This window comes from Aphelocoma coerulescens, chromosome 21 (genome assembly GCF_041296385.1).
Source record: "Aphelocoma coerulescens isolate FSJ_1873_10779 chromosome 21, UR_Acoe_1.0, whole genome shotgun sequence".
Lineage (NCBI taxonomy): Eukaryota > Metazoa > Chordata > Aves > Passeriformes > Corvidae > Aphelocoma > Aphelocoma coerulescens.
In genome coordinates, this window is record NC_091034.1 from 8361080 (window position 1) to 8378354 (window position 17275).

At 44.7% G+C, this 17275-nt stretch overlaps 1 protein-coding gene across 1 annotated transcript; it reads left to right on the plus strand.

Annotated features, from left to right (window-relative positions):
* Positions 1–478: 478 nt before the first annotated feature.
* Positions 479–15708, plus strand: SLC25A33 (solute carrier family 25 member 33). The gene is made up of 7 exons (XM_069034808.1): positions 479–657; positions 7808–7987; positions 10261–10338; positions 11780–11880; positions 12928–12994; positions 14234–14514; positions 15153–15708. Exons 1-7 carry the CDS (start codon positions 608–610, stop codon positions 15353–15355), a joined length of 960 nt encoding a protein of 319 aa, XP_068890909.1. The 5' UTR covers positions 479–607; the 3' UTR covers positions 15356–15708.
* Positions 15709–17275: the final 1567 nt, after the last annotated feature.

Below are 17275 nucleotides of genomic sequence, written 5' to 3' on the forward strand. Positions count from 1 at the left end.
TCATAAACGCCCCGGCGATGCAGCTGACCCACGGGGCACACGGGGGGCAGGGGGCACACGGGGGGCAGAGGGCACACGGGTGGCAGGGGGCACACGGGGGGCAGAGGGCACACAGGGGGCAGGGGGCACACGGGGGGCAGAGGGCACACGGGTGGCAGGGGGCACACGGGGGACAGGGGGCACACGGGGGGCAGGGGGCACACGGGGGGCAGAGGGCACACGGGTGGCAGGGGGCACACGGGGGGCAGGGGGCACACGGGGGGCAGGGGGCACACGGGGGGCAGAGGGCACACGGGGGGCAGGGGGCACACGGGGGGCAGGGGGCACACGGGTGGCGGCGGTCCCACGGAGCCGTGACCAGCGCCCCTCACACCGCCGCAAGCCCCCGCCCCATTTCACTCGCCGTGACGTCACACGGGCGCGGCTACGATGGAGACGTCACGGTGGGCGGGCTCTCCTCCGTGACGTCACCCGCGGCCGTCGGCCACGCCCCCCGGCGGCGTCACGCGCGCGCGGCGGGTTCGGCGCGCGGCCCGGCGGTGACACCGTCACCATCCTCACCTTCCTCACCCTCACCTTCCTCACCCTCACCCTCATCCTCACCGCCATGGCGGGCGGCCCGCAGGAGAACACCCTGCTGCACCTGTTCGCCGGGGGGTGAGTGCGGGGCACCGGGACGGGGCCGGGACGGGGACCCCGCTGTGCCCGCGGCACGGACACGGACACGGACACGGACACGGGCTCGGGCTCGGGCTCGGGCTCGGGGCGAGCGGGGCCTTTCCCGGCCGCCGTTCCCAAAGCCCGGGCAGGCCGGGCACGGGGCGCTCACCGCCGTGGCCGCGCTGTCGCGACATGTGGCGATGTTCGGCGGCAGGCCCGGTGACTGACCCGCTGTCCGTGCGGCCCTCCTGCCGAACCGAGCCGCGGGATGTCCCCCCGAACCCCTGTCCCCACAGCGGGCTTGGGCTTTGTGAGGGCCCGCAGCTCGGTCCTGCAGAGGAAGGTGAGGTTTGCTCAGCACCTCCATAATCCACCCGCTGGGAGACAGCGGGGCGGTGACTGCCTCATCCCTGGGGTTCCAGCGAAATGCAGGAGCTCCGAGAAGGGAAAAGGACTGGGGGGAAAGAGGGTTCGAGAAAGTCCTGGTACTTGTGGCATGGCAGGCCGCTCCTGTCCTGCTCTTGCTTCAAGGACTTCCAAGCTATTGGTTTTGTTGTGTTAAAAGCCAAAAGTAACAGCCCTAACCTGCAAACCGCCAACCAGAAACCCTTTGAAAATTAACTTACTGCAGTTATTTTAATAGTAGTCGAGTAAGATAATTTTATGGTGTAAATTAAGTTTTAATCATCCATTGTGTAGATTAAGTGCACTTTTGGCCCTGTCAGAAATATTTTAATTTTTTAACAGCTTAAATTTTCTAAGCAATAGAATATTCTATAGTGCTTGTCAGCTGACAAGAGTTAGGAAGCCAGCATGAAACCTGTTGTTAATTTAAAACTAATAGCAGACCGTTGGTTTTTCTGTTGCTTAACAGGATACTTAAGTGTTCTCTGACATGTCCCTGGAGCAATAGGTTTATTTAATATAATATTAAACCAAACAAAGCTTAAGTTTTGCAGCGACACTGCCCTTCTGCTGGCTTGAATACTCTGCACTACGTCCTCTCTCCCCCCTTGCCTCCCCCACTTGCATCAGGGCAGCACCTGGAGCCTGGGACAGACGCTGGACTGGAGTGTACACATGGAATTTGTTTGGATAGTAACAGCACCTATCCAGAGCTCTTGGTGTCCTCGTGTAACTCCTCAGACTATAAATAAATAAGAATTTTAAACTCATCAGTGTTTTAATCTAGTACTGGGTGGTCAGCATCTTCCTTAGTGATTTATTGTACCCTCTGCCTTCTGCAAGGATCCCAGTAAACATCTTCTGCAGGAAGTCACCAGGTCCTGTCTGCCTTTGAGAGAGCTTGCGGGGAAAGAAGGGAAATACATCAGGGAATGTCCTCCTGACCTTTCTGTTAGGGTAAGGTTGGTCTGGTTCAGAAGCAGTGATGAAAATACAGCACAGAGAAAAGAGATGCCCTTTTAGGGTGAATGGGCCTTTAAAGGGTCATTGCTGGACCTGTGTCTGTTTCTGCATTCTTGTTATTTACAGAGACCCAGGAAAGTGCCATCATTTCTCCTGCTGTGATGCTACAGAGAGGAAAATGAGACAGCAAATGTAGTCTTCTCCTGCACCAGCCAGTGCTGAAGTGTTTGATGCAGTGTCCATCCCCTGCCATCCAGTTTATTTCAGAGCTTCCCCAGCTGGAGGCCCTGACCTTCCCTGTCCTGTGTGTGTACAGATGCCCTAATGCTGTTGCTTGCTTTTCAAGTGAGAAATGCACTTCTTGGGGCTCACTGGGTAGAACAAAAAATGGAGCATCAGTTTCAAACCGGTGCCCAAGCTGTAAAGTGCCTTTCTCTATGTGTAAGAAATATTGTGGGAAATAGGTGATGTGTTTGGAGCAGGCTGGAAATCCAAATCCTGGTAGATCTGAGGCTCTGCCGTGTCTGCTTTAAGCATTTTGGTTTTTAGTAGTAGTAGTGGTGGTAGAGGATGCCTGCTCAGTGGAGTCTGATTAAAGGAGTTCAGCTGTGACAATATTTTGCTGCATCTATTACATCCCAGAGGAGTTTTAGAAAGAATTGTTGGTGTGTTAGTGCTTGAATAATAGTCTCCATTGAGGTTCTTCCTCAGACCTTCAAATACCTTTAGCTTTGTGCTTTATTTCACAGAGCCCTGTTGTAATAAATGGGTTGTACTGTGACATAAAGCTGTTTGCAGAACAAGGACCTCAGATAAAATCACCCATCCAGCAGAAGAAAATGTTGGAAGCTCAGAATATAAGTCATGTAAGATGCCATCCTTTGTTCAATTGTAAAGTGGTTTTTGCAGAGAAAGTAAAAGGAACCCATTCACTTGAAATAATTTTGATCAAGGCATTATTGGTATTATGATGGTTTTCTGGGAAGGTGGGGATGGGCTGTGGTGTCAGATTAAAAAGTAATTCATATCTTTGTGTTTGCACAAAGCAGGCAGGCCAGCCTTAGATAGTCTTAGTGCCAGAATAGAATGTTTAGCACTTCAGAGGCTGGGGGTGATGAAATGCATTTGAATGTTGCAAAGCACTCTCCGGTTGTTGAAATAGATGGTTTCCTATTAACCAGGTTATTCGAGCAGACAGACTCATCGGCCCTTTAGTTTCTGTTAGTTCCTTTTCAGGCTTCCAGTAGCACCAGCAAACCAAAGAGCTCTCTTGGTGTTTTGATGGGAACATGGCTGTGAGGGCTGGGAAGGATTCAGAAGCAGCAGAGACAATGATGCCTGACTTGCACAACAGATACAAGCATGTTTACAAGTCGGGGTTCCTGTTTCCCTGCTGAAGTCAGTGCAGTTGTTGCTTGTTTTTGTTTGGAAAAGCTTCTGCCAGCAGAGGTTACTCCATATTGTCTTTCCAGCTGGAGGAATGCTGGTTACTACAGAGATTTCCTAAGAAGTGGTAGTGTTAAACAATGTGCTGATGCTGACAAGCAATTTGGGAAATAATGTTTCCATTTGTAAAATGGAGAGAAGCAGTGTTCACCTGAAGGTGTGTGCGTGGTGCAGGACGGGGAGTTGGTACTGGGATTGACTGTCTCACCCTCCTCCTGTGCATTCCCTACCTCATTAACAGTGTAGCAGCTCAAGGAACACAGGAAATGTTTACAGGAATACCTATACCTGATAACAACATGATTAGGTGGATATTGAATGAATGATTAATAACATTAAAGCATTAGGAACAGTCTGTATTGTTCTGATACTCGGTTTCCTTTGGCATCTGAGAATGCAGCAGCTTGTTTTGTTGACAGTCTGGACAATGCAGTAATGAAATATCAAAGGTAGAACCTGCTTTGCTCTTTCTGCTGTGCATGTCATGCTAGAGCATGTGGCATGTTTTAGAAAATTAGAATAATTTCAAATACACAGCAAAATGTGTCAGGCTGGTTATAAGCTGTGATTGCTCTAACCAGGCAGCTCCATCATCTTTGTGATCTTGGTGAAGTCAGTGGTACTCTACTGCAAGATCTTTGTTCTGCAGGGCTTCCTTTAACATCCAACATTGGGTTGATATTTGTATTAAGAATATTGCTCAGTGATTAAATCTAAGGCTGATGAAGTTAAGATTCTTGGCATCTATATGAATTGTGCTAGTGGGTGCTGAGAGTTTATTTCAAGCGCAGGTCTTTGGTACTTCGGGGGTGGACTTTGTAAAGATAGAAATCTTGGCAGCAGGAGGAAAGTGGAAATTGGATTTTGATATGTGCATCCTCTGCATGTTTTTTAAACAATGTTCTCTTTATGGAAGTAAATTATTTTCCTGCAGCTGTTAATAGAGAGAGTACATTATGTATCTCCATGGATCACCATGTTTGACCTGTTGAAAATACTCTGCCATGGTGCTTTGTTTCCAGGGAGGTTTCTATCCTTTTCCCTAAAGACAGATACAGACTTTGTTTCAGGATTTTTGCAAGAGGCTTGTGCAGTAAACACTGCTTTAACATCTCTGGAACTGTTGTTCTGCACTGATGCAGCAAAAAACCCTGACTCACAGTATGAAGGCTTGGAGGTTTTGCCTTGATTGCAGCTCACAATTTTCCCAAATCAAATTTATCCTGCTGCATACCCCTGAATCTTTCAGGGTGTATGGCTGTTGACATAGCTGATGTTGTTTTTCCTTTTTTCCCAGATGGAGGCATTTGGAACACTCTAGGAATACAAAGTGTTTCTTTTATGCACAGTGTGTTGTTTTTCAGGCATCTTCCCAGGGGATGATGTGTGGAATTCCCATGCGAAGGAAAATCATCTCATCTGAAAAAGCTGCCCAATACATCAAAGTCCTTACTTGAACTATCTTCAGTGTATTTATATTTGGGACATAATGTGTGCACCCTGGTGACACTCTGAGAGTTGCTGTTAGATAATGTTTTTTTCTTGGATGTCGCACTGACAACATAAACTCTGAGCTGTTAAAACTGGTATTGCAGATACTAACTCATCATGCAGGGTATCAAAGGGTTATTATATGCATTAGCAGAAGTACTTAAAGGCTGCATAAATCAACTGGATTATCAGGCTAAAAGGATGAAAGGCAAGGAGTGGGCTAGGAAGGCAAGAAGACAGCTGATGTGGGAGAGAATATGCCAGAGAGGCTAAAAAATTGTAGGGCAAGGAGTCACTAGACTGAGCAGCTGGTAGTTCAGAAATAGAAAATAGAGTTTCAGTGCTCTGAATTTATGAATTGTTCCTGTCAAAGTATCGTTCTAATGTGAAATAAATGGGGACTGAAGACTGAATACACAGTAGTGGAGTGGTATATAAATGAATTGGGAATTAAGGCAATCAAATTACCTTCATGAAGTTCCCCCAGACTTGCAGTTGCTCTGGAGTGCATTGATTAGTCAGGAGTTAATTGCACATACGTGTGTCTGTGCTGGATAGACACAGTTGGAAAGGCAGCGGGAGGGGACTCTCAAAACACTTTCTGTTCCAAGCAATGTCTGAGCTCTGGGAACAGGAAAGGTTTTGCTGGAGAAACCATTCCTGACAGGCCTTTTCCCATTGAGATGTCATTTCAGAGATATGTGAGCAGTGTGAGATGCATCTGACTAAAGAGAGAAGGTGGAGCTGAAACCATGTCCTCCCAAGCCGCATGGACCCACAGAGGGCTCAGCTCCAAGCTTAGCTTCAGTACACAAACTAATCAGAGGCCTGATAAGGTCTTTGAGCACTAGCATTTTTGAGCCAAATGACACAATTTCAGCTTCTTTATATGAGTTTCATGATCAACTCAGTGACTTCAGTCAACACTCAAAAGCATAAGTGCTTACAAAGAGATGAAGGCGAAGTCTTTTCTTATAGTGTCTGTCATTGTGGATGTGTGGATCGTCCCTAGTTTAGTTTTCTATCCCTTTCAGCAAGGAAGAGGAATGAGCAAGGATTTACTCACTGAACAATGCTGTTGAATCATATTGCCAGTTTCCATGAAAGCAGTTTCTTCTGGTGGATGCATTTGCATTTGAAAAGCCCAGTTTGGGGTCATACTTGGACAGAACCTTGCAGAACATGAAAGCTGTGGTGAGGAAGTTGTGTTCCCTGGCCATGAGGTCTGGGGTGTTCTTTTGAGCTGTATAAAGAACCTTGATTTCTGTGGTTGCACAGCCTGGGTGGCCACGCTGTTAATGCAAGTGTGGGGACTTTGGGGCTTTGGCAGAGAATGGCTTCTGTTCATATAAAATATACTGGTGCAGCAGGCAAAATAAGCTGCACTGGATAAAGCATTCATGAGCTGGTGTGCATCTACAGCTTGGATCTTTCTGTCATTCTTTTATTGCCCTTTCCCTTGTGTTTAAAAAAAGATTCTCCTAGTAAGGTAGTTATGTCTGGAAGGGGCTTTAGAAAATACGCACTAATACCTTCTTTAATGTCCTTCTGTGGATCTCTGTTCCCAAATTAGTGCATGCAGTGTTCTTTAGCAAGCAGTGTGGGTTTTTATACACAAGAAAAAGGGTATGGTTACTTCTTTTAATTCATCTCCCTTTCATAGAAAAATACTAAAATTGCCATTTCACATGAACATCAAAGAGATTTAAGTTCTTGACCCCTGGTGTTTTTTAAGGAAAATTGTAAATACAGGTTTCTGAAGCAATCACATGCTTTGACACTTGTGCAAACAAAGAAAATATTTCCTAGTCAGTTTAGCTGTAGTAAATGCCCTTGCAAAAAACCCAAAGTACTTAGTTAAGTCTTCCTAAATCCCAGTGTGTTTGAATAATAAGATGTAGACACAGTACCTTTTAGCCAACCTCAGCATTATGTTTAATTGTGAAGTTTGCCAGAAGGAACATTCAGTTACCTAAGAGGAACAGCAGCAGAGAGAGAAATAGTTTAACCAGTCACTTTCCAGACAACAGATAAAAATTAAAACTAGGACTCATACACTTTATATTCTTGGCCCAATGTGCTTTTTTTGAGGCTCAGTCTGACAGTATTAAGATGAATAGATGCCTATTATAGGATTGTGTGTGTGTAATATTTCATTTTTGTCCTTCTGTTATCAGAGTATGGGAGGTCTGTTCTTTAGGAGCCTTTCTGCCCTGTTATTCTCTTTGCCAACCCTCCCTCTCATCCTTGTTGCTTCCTTCCCTCCTTCCCCCCTAAAAAAGTTGATATCCGTTGTTTAAGAGTGCCTAGCTTAGTGTACTTTTGATATTTGCTACTTCTGAAGACAGTTCTTTAATCATAAGTACCGAAATGGTGAAGAATTATACTGCTTTTTTCATTCTGTAGTGTCCCAATCCCCAGTGGCTCGTTCACATCTGGCAGCTTCCTGCTTCCCATAAGAAAAATCCATCCAAGGCTATGTCTGTTTTAGGACAACAACCTCTGAAACATGGATGCCATGGAAGTTTTTACAGGCAGAATTCCAAGTCGTGGTAGAACATGGGACCAGTCCCATGGGCATTCAGGGATCTTTTGTTAGTATTGGTGTCACCTTTGTGTTTACCGATCTCATCACTACCCATGACCACTCTTAAGAGTCCTTCCCCCAGGGCATGGGAACAGCCTCCCTTGCCCAGTTTCCCTGCCTGTTTCCTGATGACTTGTCCACAGTGAGGAAAAACTGGAGACAAGTTTTCAGACTTTATTTCTATGCTATGCTCTGGTTCTACACATCTGTGCAGCAATGTTTGTCACACTCTGCTGTTTGAATTGTACTTTGCAGGTGTGGAGGAACAGTTGGAGCCATCTTTACGTGTCCCTTAGAGGTGATAAAGACGAGGCTTCAATCTTCAAAACTGGCCTTCAGGACTGTCTACTACCCCCAGGTGCAGCTGGGGACCATCAGTGGGGAAGGAATGGTCAGGCCAACGTCTGTATCCCCTGGGCTCTTCAGTGTTCTCAAGTGAGTGCTGCTCCTCCTCTCATTCACTATTCCTTGACACACTGATCAGAGTTTCACTTCACTAAAATATGATGTCTAGTGGGCGTCCTGGGGGCTTTTATCATCTCGGCTGTAGCTGACTTACTGAGCTCTCCTCTGCTATTAGATGTTGTCTTTGCTGATTATTATTATGCATCAGTCCTGTCTATACCTGTCTTAGTCTCTGTTAAAAGCCTTGAGTGGTTCAGACTGCAGTGTTTGATGCTCTAGCTGCTCCCTTTCAGATGTGTGTTCATAAGGAAGAGGAAATGTGAAATTATCTAACAGCTGCTCAATAGTTCTACCAGCAACTATGACAATCTCAGCTACTGTATTTTAATACCAAAGCACCATCGACTTACGGTCAGACCTCCTGCAGAAGGATTGAGTTTGTTTGGCTGCTTGGGCACCCCAGGGTGATGCAGAGGTCCTGCTGAGATCAGGTGGCAGGAGTGCCAAGGAAAATACCGACCAGCAGTGCAAGTCGAATGATTTTATGTAAGGCCAGCACGCCTGGCAGACTGCTTAGGGAGAAGCTGCACAGTTATATAACACTGGAGTGCTAATTCAAATTCTCTGCAGAGTTCTCTGGCTGGAGTCATTCTGGGACTTGAGTTTCTGTATTGTAAACAGCCTGCTTTCCCCTGCCAAACATTTCTTTGTCTACTCAGAGGTGAGTCTAGAGCAATTCGTGACTGAATGCATAAGGCAGTGCCAGTTTGACTTTAATTTCCTTTCCTTTGCTATCTTTTCACCTTGCAGCATGGGACTTTAGGCAGCTGTAACTAAAGAAAGTGAAAACTTTTAAGGGAAAAAGATCTTAATTCATCCTCTGGGCCCATGTTTTTCTGGGGTTGTCTTTTTTTTTTTTTAGGGAGAGAGGAAATGGTTTTAAATGGGTCAGCCTTTTAATATATTTATTAAGCTCATTAAGTTTGGTGACTGGGATCTTGATTTCATTTCACTTGAGGAATTGCTTAGCTGTATGTATTGCCAAGTTTTCAACCTGATTACCTTAGAGGGTTGAGAAGTGAGAGCAAAGTATTTCTGCTGTCATTCCCTTGCAGGCAGCATCTATGAAGAGCAGATAATGCTGTTGATTATGACCTGAGAAAATACAAATGTGGGAAGAAAGAAGTGAAGTTCGGTCCCTTGCTTTCACACTTTCATCCCTTTCTCAGTCCTCATCATTGTCAAACTGAACATGACTTGGACCTCACCGTTTGGGAAAATTGTATGGCTAAGGAAGGAGCCATCAGAGCCCTACCAATAAAATTGCTGTGTAAGAGTTAAAGGTGTTAAGTATGAAAGCCCCTTAACTGCTGTAAATATAAAACAGGTACCCAGAGGGCAGGTTAAGTCTGCTGCTGATAGAAAGCACTTCAGAAGGACAGGCTGGTTTTGTCTAATGCATTTAAGATTCTGATGAGTTAGCCCAGCTGGAAGCTGCAGTCGTGACTGTTAAGTGACAAAGAACAAGTAGTTGGTGGATCTGTCTCCTTGGAAACACTCAGCCCTGGAGTTTAGACAAAAAGTTCAACTCTGCTGCAGAAAACAAAAGTGTTTCAGAAGCTCGTGTGTCTCTTCCTGCCTAATGAGGCTAGGTTTGAAATCTATGGGGAACACTCTCAACAGTGCCAATGACCTAGAGAGCAAACTGTGAAAACCTGGCAGTTCCAGTGGGTGCAGTGATCTACCCACAGAGCCCAGAGTCATCCGGAATTTCTTGCATGGTTTTCCCATGGTGAGCTCAGTTAAGAGAGCTGCTGCACTCACACCATTTGTAGTATGATTGCCACATTCAGCTTTCTAAAAAGCACATCCCTAGGTAATTGTGAAAGGAAAAAGGATTTCTTTTTTCATGTCTCTGTACAGAACTGTACAGGAAGCAAACTTCTGAATTGCTTAGATACAGAAAATACTAAAAATACTCTTTGTTCATCAAGCTGAACTATTACTGGATTCTCCACAAAACTTTAATTCAATTCCTGACAGCTTTCAAAGAATGGAAAATATAACCTTGTGCCATTTGACACTCGTTTGCCTGTAAAGCACTGAATTTTATGGTACAGTGTCTTTTACTCAGTGTATAATTCTACTTATTTTGTAGTATGTTATGTAGATTAAAATCCAGCAGCTTCACAAGTCATACTCTGCTTTTGTGTAGTTCTTTTGGCTCTCTGCCCCACTGAACAAGAAACTAACTTTTAACTCAAATACTATCTTCTCCTTCCCTGTTTGTTTTTTATTTTAAGGTCAATTCTGGAAAAAGAAGGACCAAGGTCACTCTTCCGAGGGCTGGGTCCAAACTTGGTTGGAGTTGCACCATCAAGGTAAATAGTTAAACTCTTGCTAAATGACACATTTAAGGTGCCAACACAAATGTTACAGTACAGTTGTGATTCAAAATAATAGGCCATGAAGTTATCCCGTCTGTAAACTTTGTGCCTGTATTCTGCTCAGTGTACACACCAAGAGATACTGATAAAAATCTGGTTTACGCTTTTTAACACTGGAAGGTGCAGAGCAAATAAGGCACTTAAATGCCAAGTATACTTAAGTTCCAAGTCCTTGCAAGAGCCACTTCTGTGCTTGAAAAGGAAGAGGTAGTGCAGAAAAGTCTGTAGGGTTAATAATGGCATTATTTTAATCTCCTGCTTCCTTGAACACATACCAGTGCCTGCCTAGCAGTGAGTGGGAGCTGCATGCCAGGGGAGAGGAGTAGCTCTCTGGGCCTTGCTTGCCTAAATTCCTCTCAAATGAAAAACTGCAGCTGAGGGGGAAGGAGTCTCATTGCTGCCACACAACCCCAAAAGGAGTGTGTGTCCCTCTTTTAGCAGCAACAAAGTTTGTTTGCATTTGGAAGTCTTACAACACCTAAATGGTCTCTCCCTGTGACTGTCCTGTTCTTGGCAGGGCTGAAGATATTTCTGTCTAGGAAATGATAAAACTCGTTAGCAGTCAAGATATTGGCAGATGTTCTCTGCCTGAAACTGAACCAGTTAGAAAGGAACCTGAAAAGTGATGAACTCCCTCTCTGGCCTCTTGCCTAGTAGGTGGGATGTCCCCCCCAGCAGCAGGGAATCTGTTTCTGTACAGGTCACCTTTGCAGCAGGGCTCTGAATCCAGGACTCTGCTTTTCCATGCAACTCACTTATGCTGTCTGTTGTGTTCCTTCAGATTCTTCCATAAGGTATTTCATGGAAATTCTCAGATTGTAGCCACCACTATCCACCTTTTTCTAGAAGTTTACTTCAGGGAGCTGCGAGCTGAACATACTTGGTTCAGACAGCTCCTTACTCAGCAGGTTGGCTGCTGTAGATCAGCTTAGCTGCCTCCATTCCTGTGCATTTTGTAGGGATTTAAGGTGTATAAAACTCGAATTTCAGTCTTACAGCAGGAAGTGCTGCTAATGCAGTTAAGAGTGCTGAACAAATGTATGGAAAACATGGGCTCCAGGTGGGAAAGTGACCTTCCCAAAGTGTGTATAATGCCAGTGCAGGGGTAGATATCTGATCTAACTTGCTTTGTCTGCAATACCATGCTGCCTCCCATAGCAAAATATTCCTACCCTGTGGGTGTCAAGTCAAACTGTGGCACTGTAATGTAAGGGAAGAAAGAAAACAAAAAGCCCTATGCCCTTGTAGATGGAAGTAGTCATGTGGAGGCCTCTTCAGAGAAAGTTTTGGTTTTCAGGGGGCAAGGCGAAGAACAGTAACTGTCTAATTTGGCATTGTCTGTATTACATTGCTTTTCTTCTTTTTTTCCCCACAGAGCTGTCTATTTTGCATGCTACTCCAAAGCCAAAGAGCAGTTTAACAGCATGTTTGTGCCCAACAGCAACATTGTGCACGTCTGTTCGGCAGGTTCTGCTGGTAAGTGTTTGTAATTCCTCCTCCCCCTGGTCTGCAGCACTGGCCCAGTGTGCAGCCAGAGCAGGCAATGTGTGCACTGGTACCTGAGATGGTGGCTCTGAGATGCACTTTGTACCTGAAAGGATTTATGCCAAGCTGCTGCTGCTACAAGACTTCTTCCAACCCTCTCAATAATTAGAATGGCTCATACGGCAGGGACCGGGCTGCCTGTCTGTGCAGGACCTGGACTAACACACCAGTCCTGGCTGATGCCTCTGGTTAATTGTGGTTTATAAACAGGAACAAAGGCCAGTGGTGGCAGGTGCTGAATATGGGCACTTAATCTGAGTGGTATATGCCAAAAAACAGGAGTTTGCTAGCTCCTATCTGGCCTTGTCTAGAGAGGAACTGTTTTTCTGTTCAGCACAGAAATATTTCTAGATTGTTGTTTATTAATTTGGGATGTTTTTTCCAACTGCAGTGCTCTGGTCCTGTCTCTTAATGCAAGGAACAATATTAGTAAACACCATTAAACTTCTGATACTGCTTTTGCCAAATTGTTTCAGGATGTTGTATTTTTCCTACCAGGCTGGGAAAAATAGTTTGTTCTTGTCGGAAAAATACTGCAGAAGAGCTCCCCTAATTCAATCATCAGTCACGAAAGTGGTCACTAAAAATAATCGTTCCCAAAGTAAGCCCTTAATTAGGGGTGGGTTCTGTTAATGAGCGGCTCAATGGCACCACCTACAGCCCTGGGGAACACGAGTCCAGTTCAGGTTTGTGTCCCCACGGGTTTCCTTGGAGCTGGAATTCCAAAACCAGTCAGTAAGGAAGGCATCTTGTCTGCAACAGCCTTTAGGAACATGACACACATATTAAAACAGATGCAAAAAGGAAGAATCCATGGATTGGTGCCTCCTGAATTTTAAAATGAAGTTGGAAGCTGTGCACCTGTGTGGCTGTTGACACCTCTGGCTAGAGCTGGTGATAGAACTGTCTCGCTGCACAGGGCGTAAGGTTCATACAATGGCCTGGATTCAGCTGTACTTCTGGTCTTGTTGTCTTCAGCCTTTATCACAAATTCCCTGATGAACCCTATATGGATGGTGAAGACGAGAATGCAGCTGGAACGGAAGTAAGTAACTGAGGGGGGGTAGTGGATGGTACCGAGTGTCTACGGGAGCCTCTGGAAAACTGAACTGTTGTGGTTTTACTCATGGCTCTTTGTGCTTTGATAGATCTTGCCCAGTTTTTCCCTCTCAGTTCCACCTTTCAAGCCACCATGATTCTGTCTGGTCAGACTAAAGGTTCAGGTTCTGTGTGTCTTGCTTCAGTTTGATGCACAGAAACTATTGAGAAGGATGTGGGATTTGCCTTGACTGCTGGGTTAGGTTCAGCCTCTGGTTTCACTGTAAATCTTTAGTTTAGCATAGCATTATTTTTCTCTCTGCTGCTTTCAGAATCCTCTGTAGTTCTGGGGTTGATGATGAGGATAAATGTATTGAGGACTGAATAGAAGCTATGGAAGGGTCATGAGAGCTCATGTGGGAGGCTGAGCATGAGGGTGTCCCTTTTGGCAGCATCACCTGTACAGATCCCAGATCAGACAGGTGTGGTATTCAGGTAGCTGTAACAGAAAGGGCGCTGGCTTTAAACTCTGATGAAGACACAGCAGTTTATTTCATAAAACTTTCTAGAGGCCGTAAGAATCTGCTGCAGTGGTTTAACATTCTTTTGCTTCCTTCACCATTGTGTTCCTGTTAACCACACCTCCTGAAGGCAGAGGGAATTTGACAGCAATCTCTTTCAGTTGAATGATTCACAGTCACTGGTGGATATCAAAGCAATAAGGGACTCTGCTAATAATGTGACTGCTTAGAATGGAAGTTCCTTCCTGCAAGGACATGCTAGGTCAGATAAAAAGGATCTTATAAGGCACAACAACTTTATAAATAATTTATAAGAGTTAATTCCAGCACTTTGCAGGGTGGCACCTTTGAACTGAGTACTGCCTTTTAAAATGAAGGATCATTTCTCATTGGCCTGCTAAAGATGGCTTTAAATGGAATCACCAGTTTGACAAAGCAATGTCTCTTCAGTGCTTATTGTCTTTTAAGGCCTTGGTGTGAACTGTGACAGACTAGATTGAACTTGAGTTGAAGGAATTATGAGTGTATATTAATGAAGTAGCAAAGCCAAGTGTGCACTCTTAGCATCATAGTCCTGCTCTGTGCAGCCTTCCTAGGAGAATTTTGGAGTAAAACTTAGAGAACCATTTCTGTAGTTATAAAAACTATTGAAAGCCATAAGGGTTTTTTTTAATATTAATTCTTTTTCCTGGCTCATGATATGCTCTGTTCTGTTTGTTTTTTAGAGTGAGGGGCTCCAAACCAATGAATGCTTTGCAGTGTGCTAGATACGTTTACCAGACAGAAGGTATCCGTGGTTTCTATAGGGGCCTGACTGCCTCCTATGCAGGGATTTCTGAGACCATTATCTGCTTTGCTATTTATGAAAGTTTAAAAAAGCACTTAAAGGAAGTCCATCTGCCCCCTTCTTCTAACGGGACCGAAAGGAACTCGACAAGCTTCTTTGGACTGATGGTTGCTGCTGCTGTTTCCAAGGGCTGTGCTTCTTGTATTGCCTATCCTCATGGTATGTTAACCCTTCCATTTATGAGTGCAGTGCAACAGCTGTTGCCTGGAATCCAAGACAAATGATGGGCCTGGGGCTGTAAAACCCTTAGTTGTTCGAAGGGCCAAATGCACATTGCTTTGGCTTCTGCACCGACATTTTCAGTATTGGTCCCACTATTCCTAGTTAGACATGGGATTGGTGTTTGGGACTTGCTAGTTTAAAAACAACTCAAAAACCACCAAAAAATGGATTGCCTAATGTTTCTGTTCTCACTAGTAGCCTCAGCTGGGTAAGTACCCGCAGCCTTTGGGATTCTGTGATCAGGTTGTGGACTGAACGGTGTTAGTCTTTTTGGATAGATGGGAATGATGTGCTTGTGTAGAAAGAGCAGTATTGATTATGTGAGCAGCAGTAAAGCATTTAGATCTGCAGTAGCTTCAATGAGCAAATCATTCATTTATTCCACATGAAAGAGAACTCCTCTTTAACTCTTCCTCTTGCCTGAAGGACAGTGTGTCCAGGGTTCCATGGCTGGAAGTACTGGCTGGCAGCTGGTACAGAAGGTTTTCATGTCCCTGGGGTTTGAACACAGGAACGTTCCTGGTACTGGCATGTTTCTCCTTGGTAACTCTGGGCTCTGGTTCCCTGTTGTGCAGAGGTCATCCGGACACGGCTGCGAGAGGAAGGCACCAAGTACAAGACTTTCATCCAGACAGCTCGGCTGGTGGCACAGGAGGAGGGGTACCTGGCCTTCTACAGAGGACTCTTTGCCCAGCTCATCCGGCAGATACCAAACACAGCCATTGTCTTGTCCACCTACGAGTTAATTGTGTATCTCTTAGAAGACCATGCAAAGTAGCAGAGCCAAGGCTCCTCTTACAGACTGAAGACCAATTTCTTCATTGAACAAATAGTCCTTTAAGAGACTGGTGCAGGTGGCAGTGCTGGTGGGAAAACTACAAGTCTGTGACCACCTGTGGATATTTCCTTTTGGATTCATGCTTTCTAAAAGGTCTCAAGTCATTAACGTTAATAGTTAATTATAATTTTTTTTAACTTGATGATAATTAAACTGCTACTAAATTAAATTACATTATTTAATTTAATTATATGTTTGTCCTTTTCCTTAAGCACAGCCATATGTGGTCAACCTCATACTATCAAGTGATCTCTTGGACTGATGTTCATTAAAACTGTATTAAAACAGGAGAACTGGCTTGGACATTTGAAACTGTCTTCTTACCACTGGGTCATATTGCTTGTGAGCACTGTAATAGCCTAAGTGCCCAAATAAGTTTGAGTAGTTCTGGTTTTTTCAAGGTGCATCGTTCACTGCTGTGGGAACATCCTGGATTGTTCAAGTAGGACAAACTTGTTTCTCTGTTTTGATGGTATGAACTATGCACACCAGAATCTCTTAGAAAAGCCATTTGCACTGGCAATAGGATCGTGGGAGGCTTTTAGGAAGAATGTAATTCCAGTTGTGTGCATGCCTCTGTGCACTGGGGATACCTGGTTACGGTACTGGGTATAAACACATCTGTCCTGACTTGGCTTTTAGATCTTGCTTTTGTGCAGGCCTGAGAGCATAAAGACAGTCAGTGACTGCAGCCTGGCTGCCCTGTGGAAATTCCATGAGATAGAGATTTTCAACAGTTCTTATGATACAATTCTCACCTTTGAGATTAGTTCTTTCAAAAACATTAGGATATGCTTTCATTTTAATAGTCTTCACCTCACTTGTATTGCAGCAGCACCTTGTGATTAAAGTGTGGCATATGAATTATTACTGACAGTGCAAGATAACATTTTAGCACTCGCATGTAGGCTGGTGTTTTGCTTTGCCATACTCTGCCCTTCTGTTCATTAGTGTCATTTGCTTTGGCAGCTGAGGCAAACACGGCAGCATCTGGGGCCAGCTTCGGCCTTCCCTGCTAGTGACAGCAACGAGCTCCTCATGATCTGAGCAGGTGCTGAGTCCTGGAGCATAAACAAGTGTTTATGGACAGCTTTGACTTCAGGGACTGCTCACAGCAGAGATGCTGTGTGGGTTTGGGAGGAGCATGGGAAGCATTAGCAAACAGCCTCGTAGTGAGCAGGGCTGACTTTGATCAGGTGAAGTTTCCAGGCTGGGATTTTGTTGCAGAAATAGGATGGGTTGGTAACTGGATTCAAACCTTCCCATTTGTTCCCAGTAGACCCCAGCTGATGGCTGGTACTTGAGGTCATGTTTGACATCAGTGTGATGTAGGAGCTTAGTGCAAAGAGAGTAGAATGTGTGTGTACCTCATTATGAGGCAAAACTGCAAAAAATAACTGATTTCTATTATGTCTTACTGGAAATAACTTATCACATTCCCCCTAAGCTAAAATAGGAAACAGTTGAGTAAAAATTGACATGGCTTTTTTTATGGAGATGATGAGAGGCAAAAGCTTCAGTCTCTTTATAGGAGGCAAAACTGTCAAACATTGTTTCTATTTTTGAGAAATAGGACACTTGTGCTGCTACTCTGAAACATTTTCTGAGATTTGCTTTTCTAAATTAGCATTCCTCTGTACTTCAGTGCACTAGCTCACTTCTAAAATGTTAGTCAAATCTGTAGACTGCTGATGTCTTCTGAGAATGAGGAGGGGGAACTCCAACCCTTTTGAGAAGTCTGGGACTCGGAAAGAGAGAAAGCAAGAGAAAGTGAACAAATTTTTGTTCTGCCTAAATCTGATGGAAAATCAGGAATTCTGCAGGATTTTTGGGTTTGTCCTTTAAGCTTTGCTACCTATC

What these genes read in the sequence shown, in the direction of transcription:
- SLC25A33 (XM_069034808.1), top strand. Translation starts at nt 608, where the DNA reads ATGGCGGGCGGCCCGCAGGAGAACACCCTGCTGCACCTGTTCGCCGGG. An exon ending in GGGCTCTTCAGTGTTCTCAA is followed by an intron (nt 7,988 to 10,260) that starts GTGAGTGCTGCT and finishes TTTTATTTTAAG; the next exon opens with GTCAATTCTGGAAAAAGAAG. An exon ending in TTGTATTGCCTATCCTCATG is followed by an intron (nt 14,515 to 15,152) that starts GTATGTTAACCC and finishes CCTGTTGTGCAG; the next exon opens with AGGTCATCCGGACACGGCTG.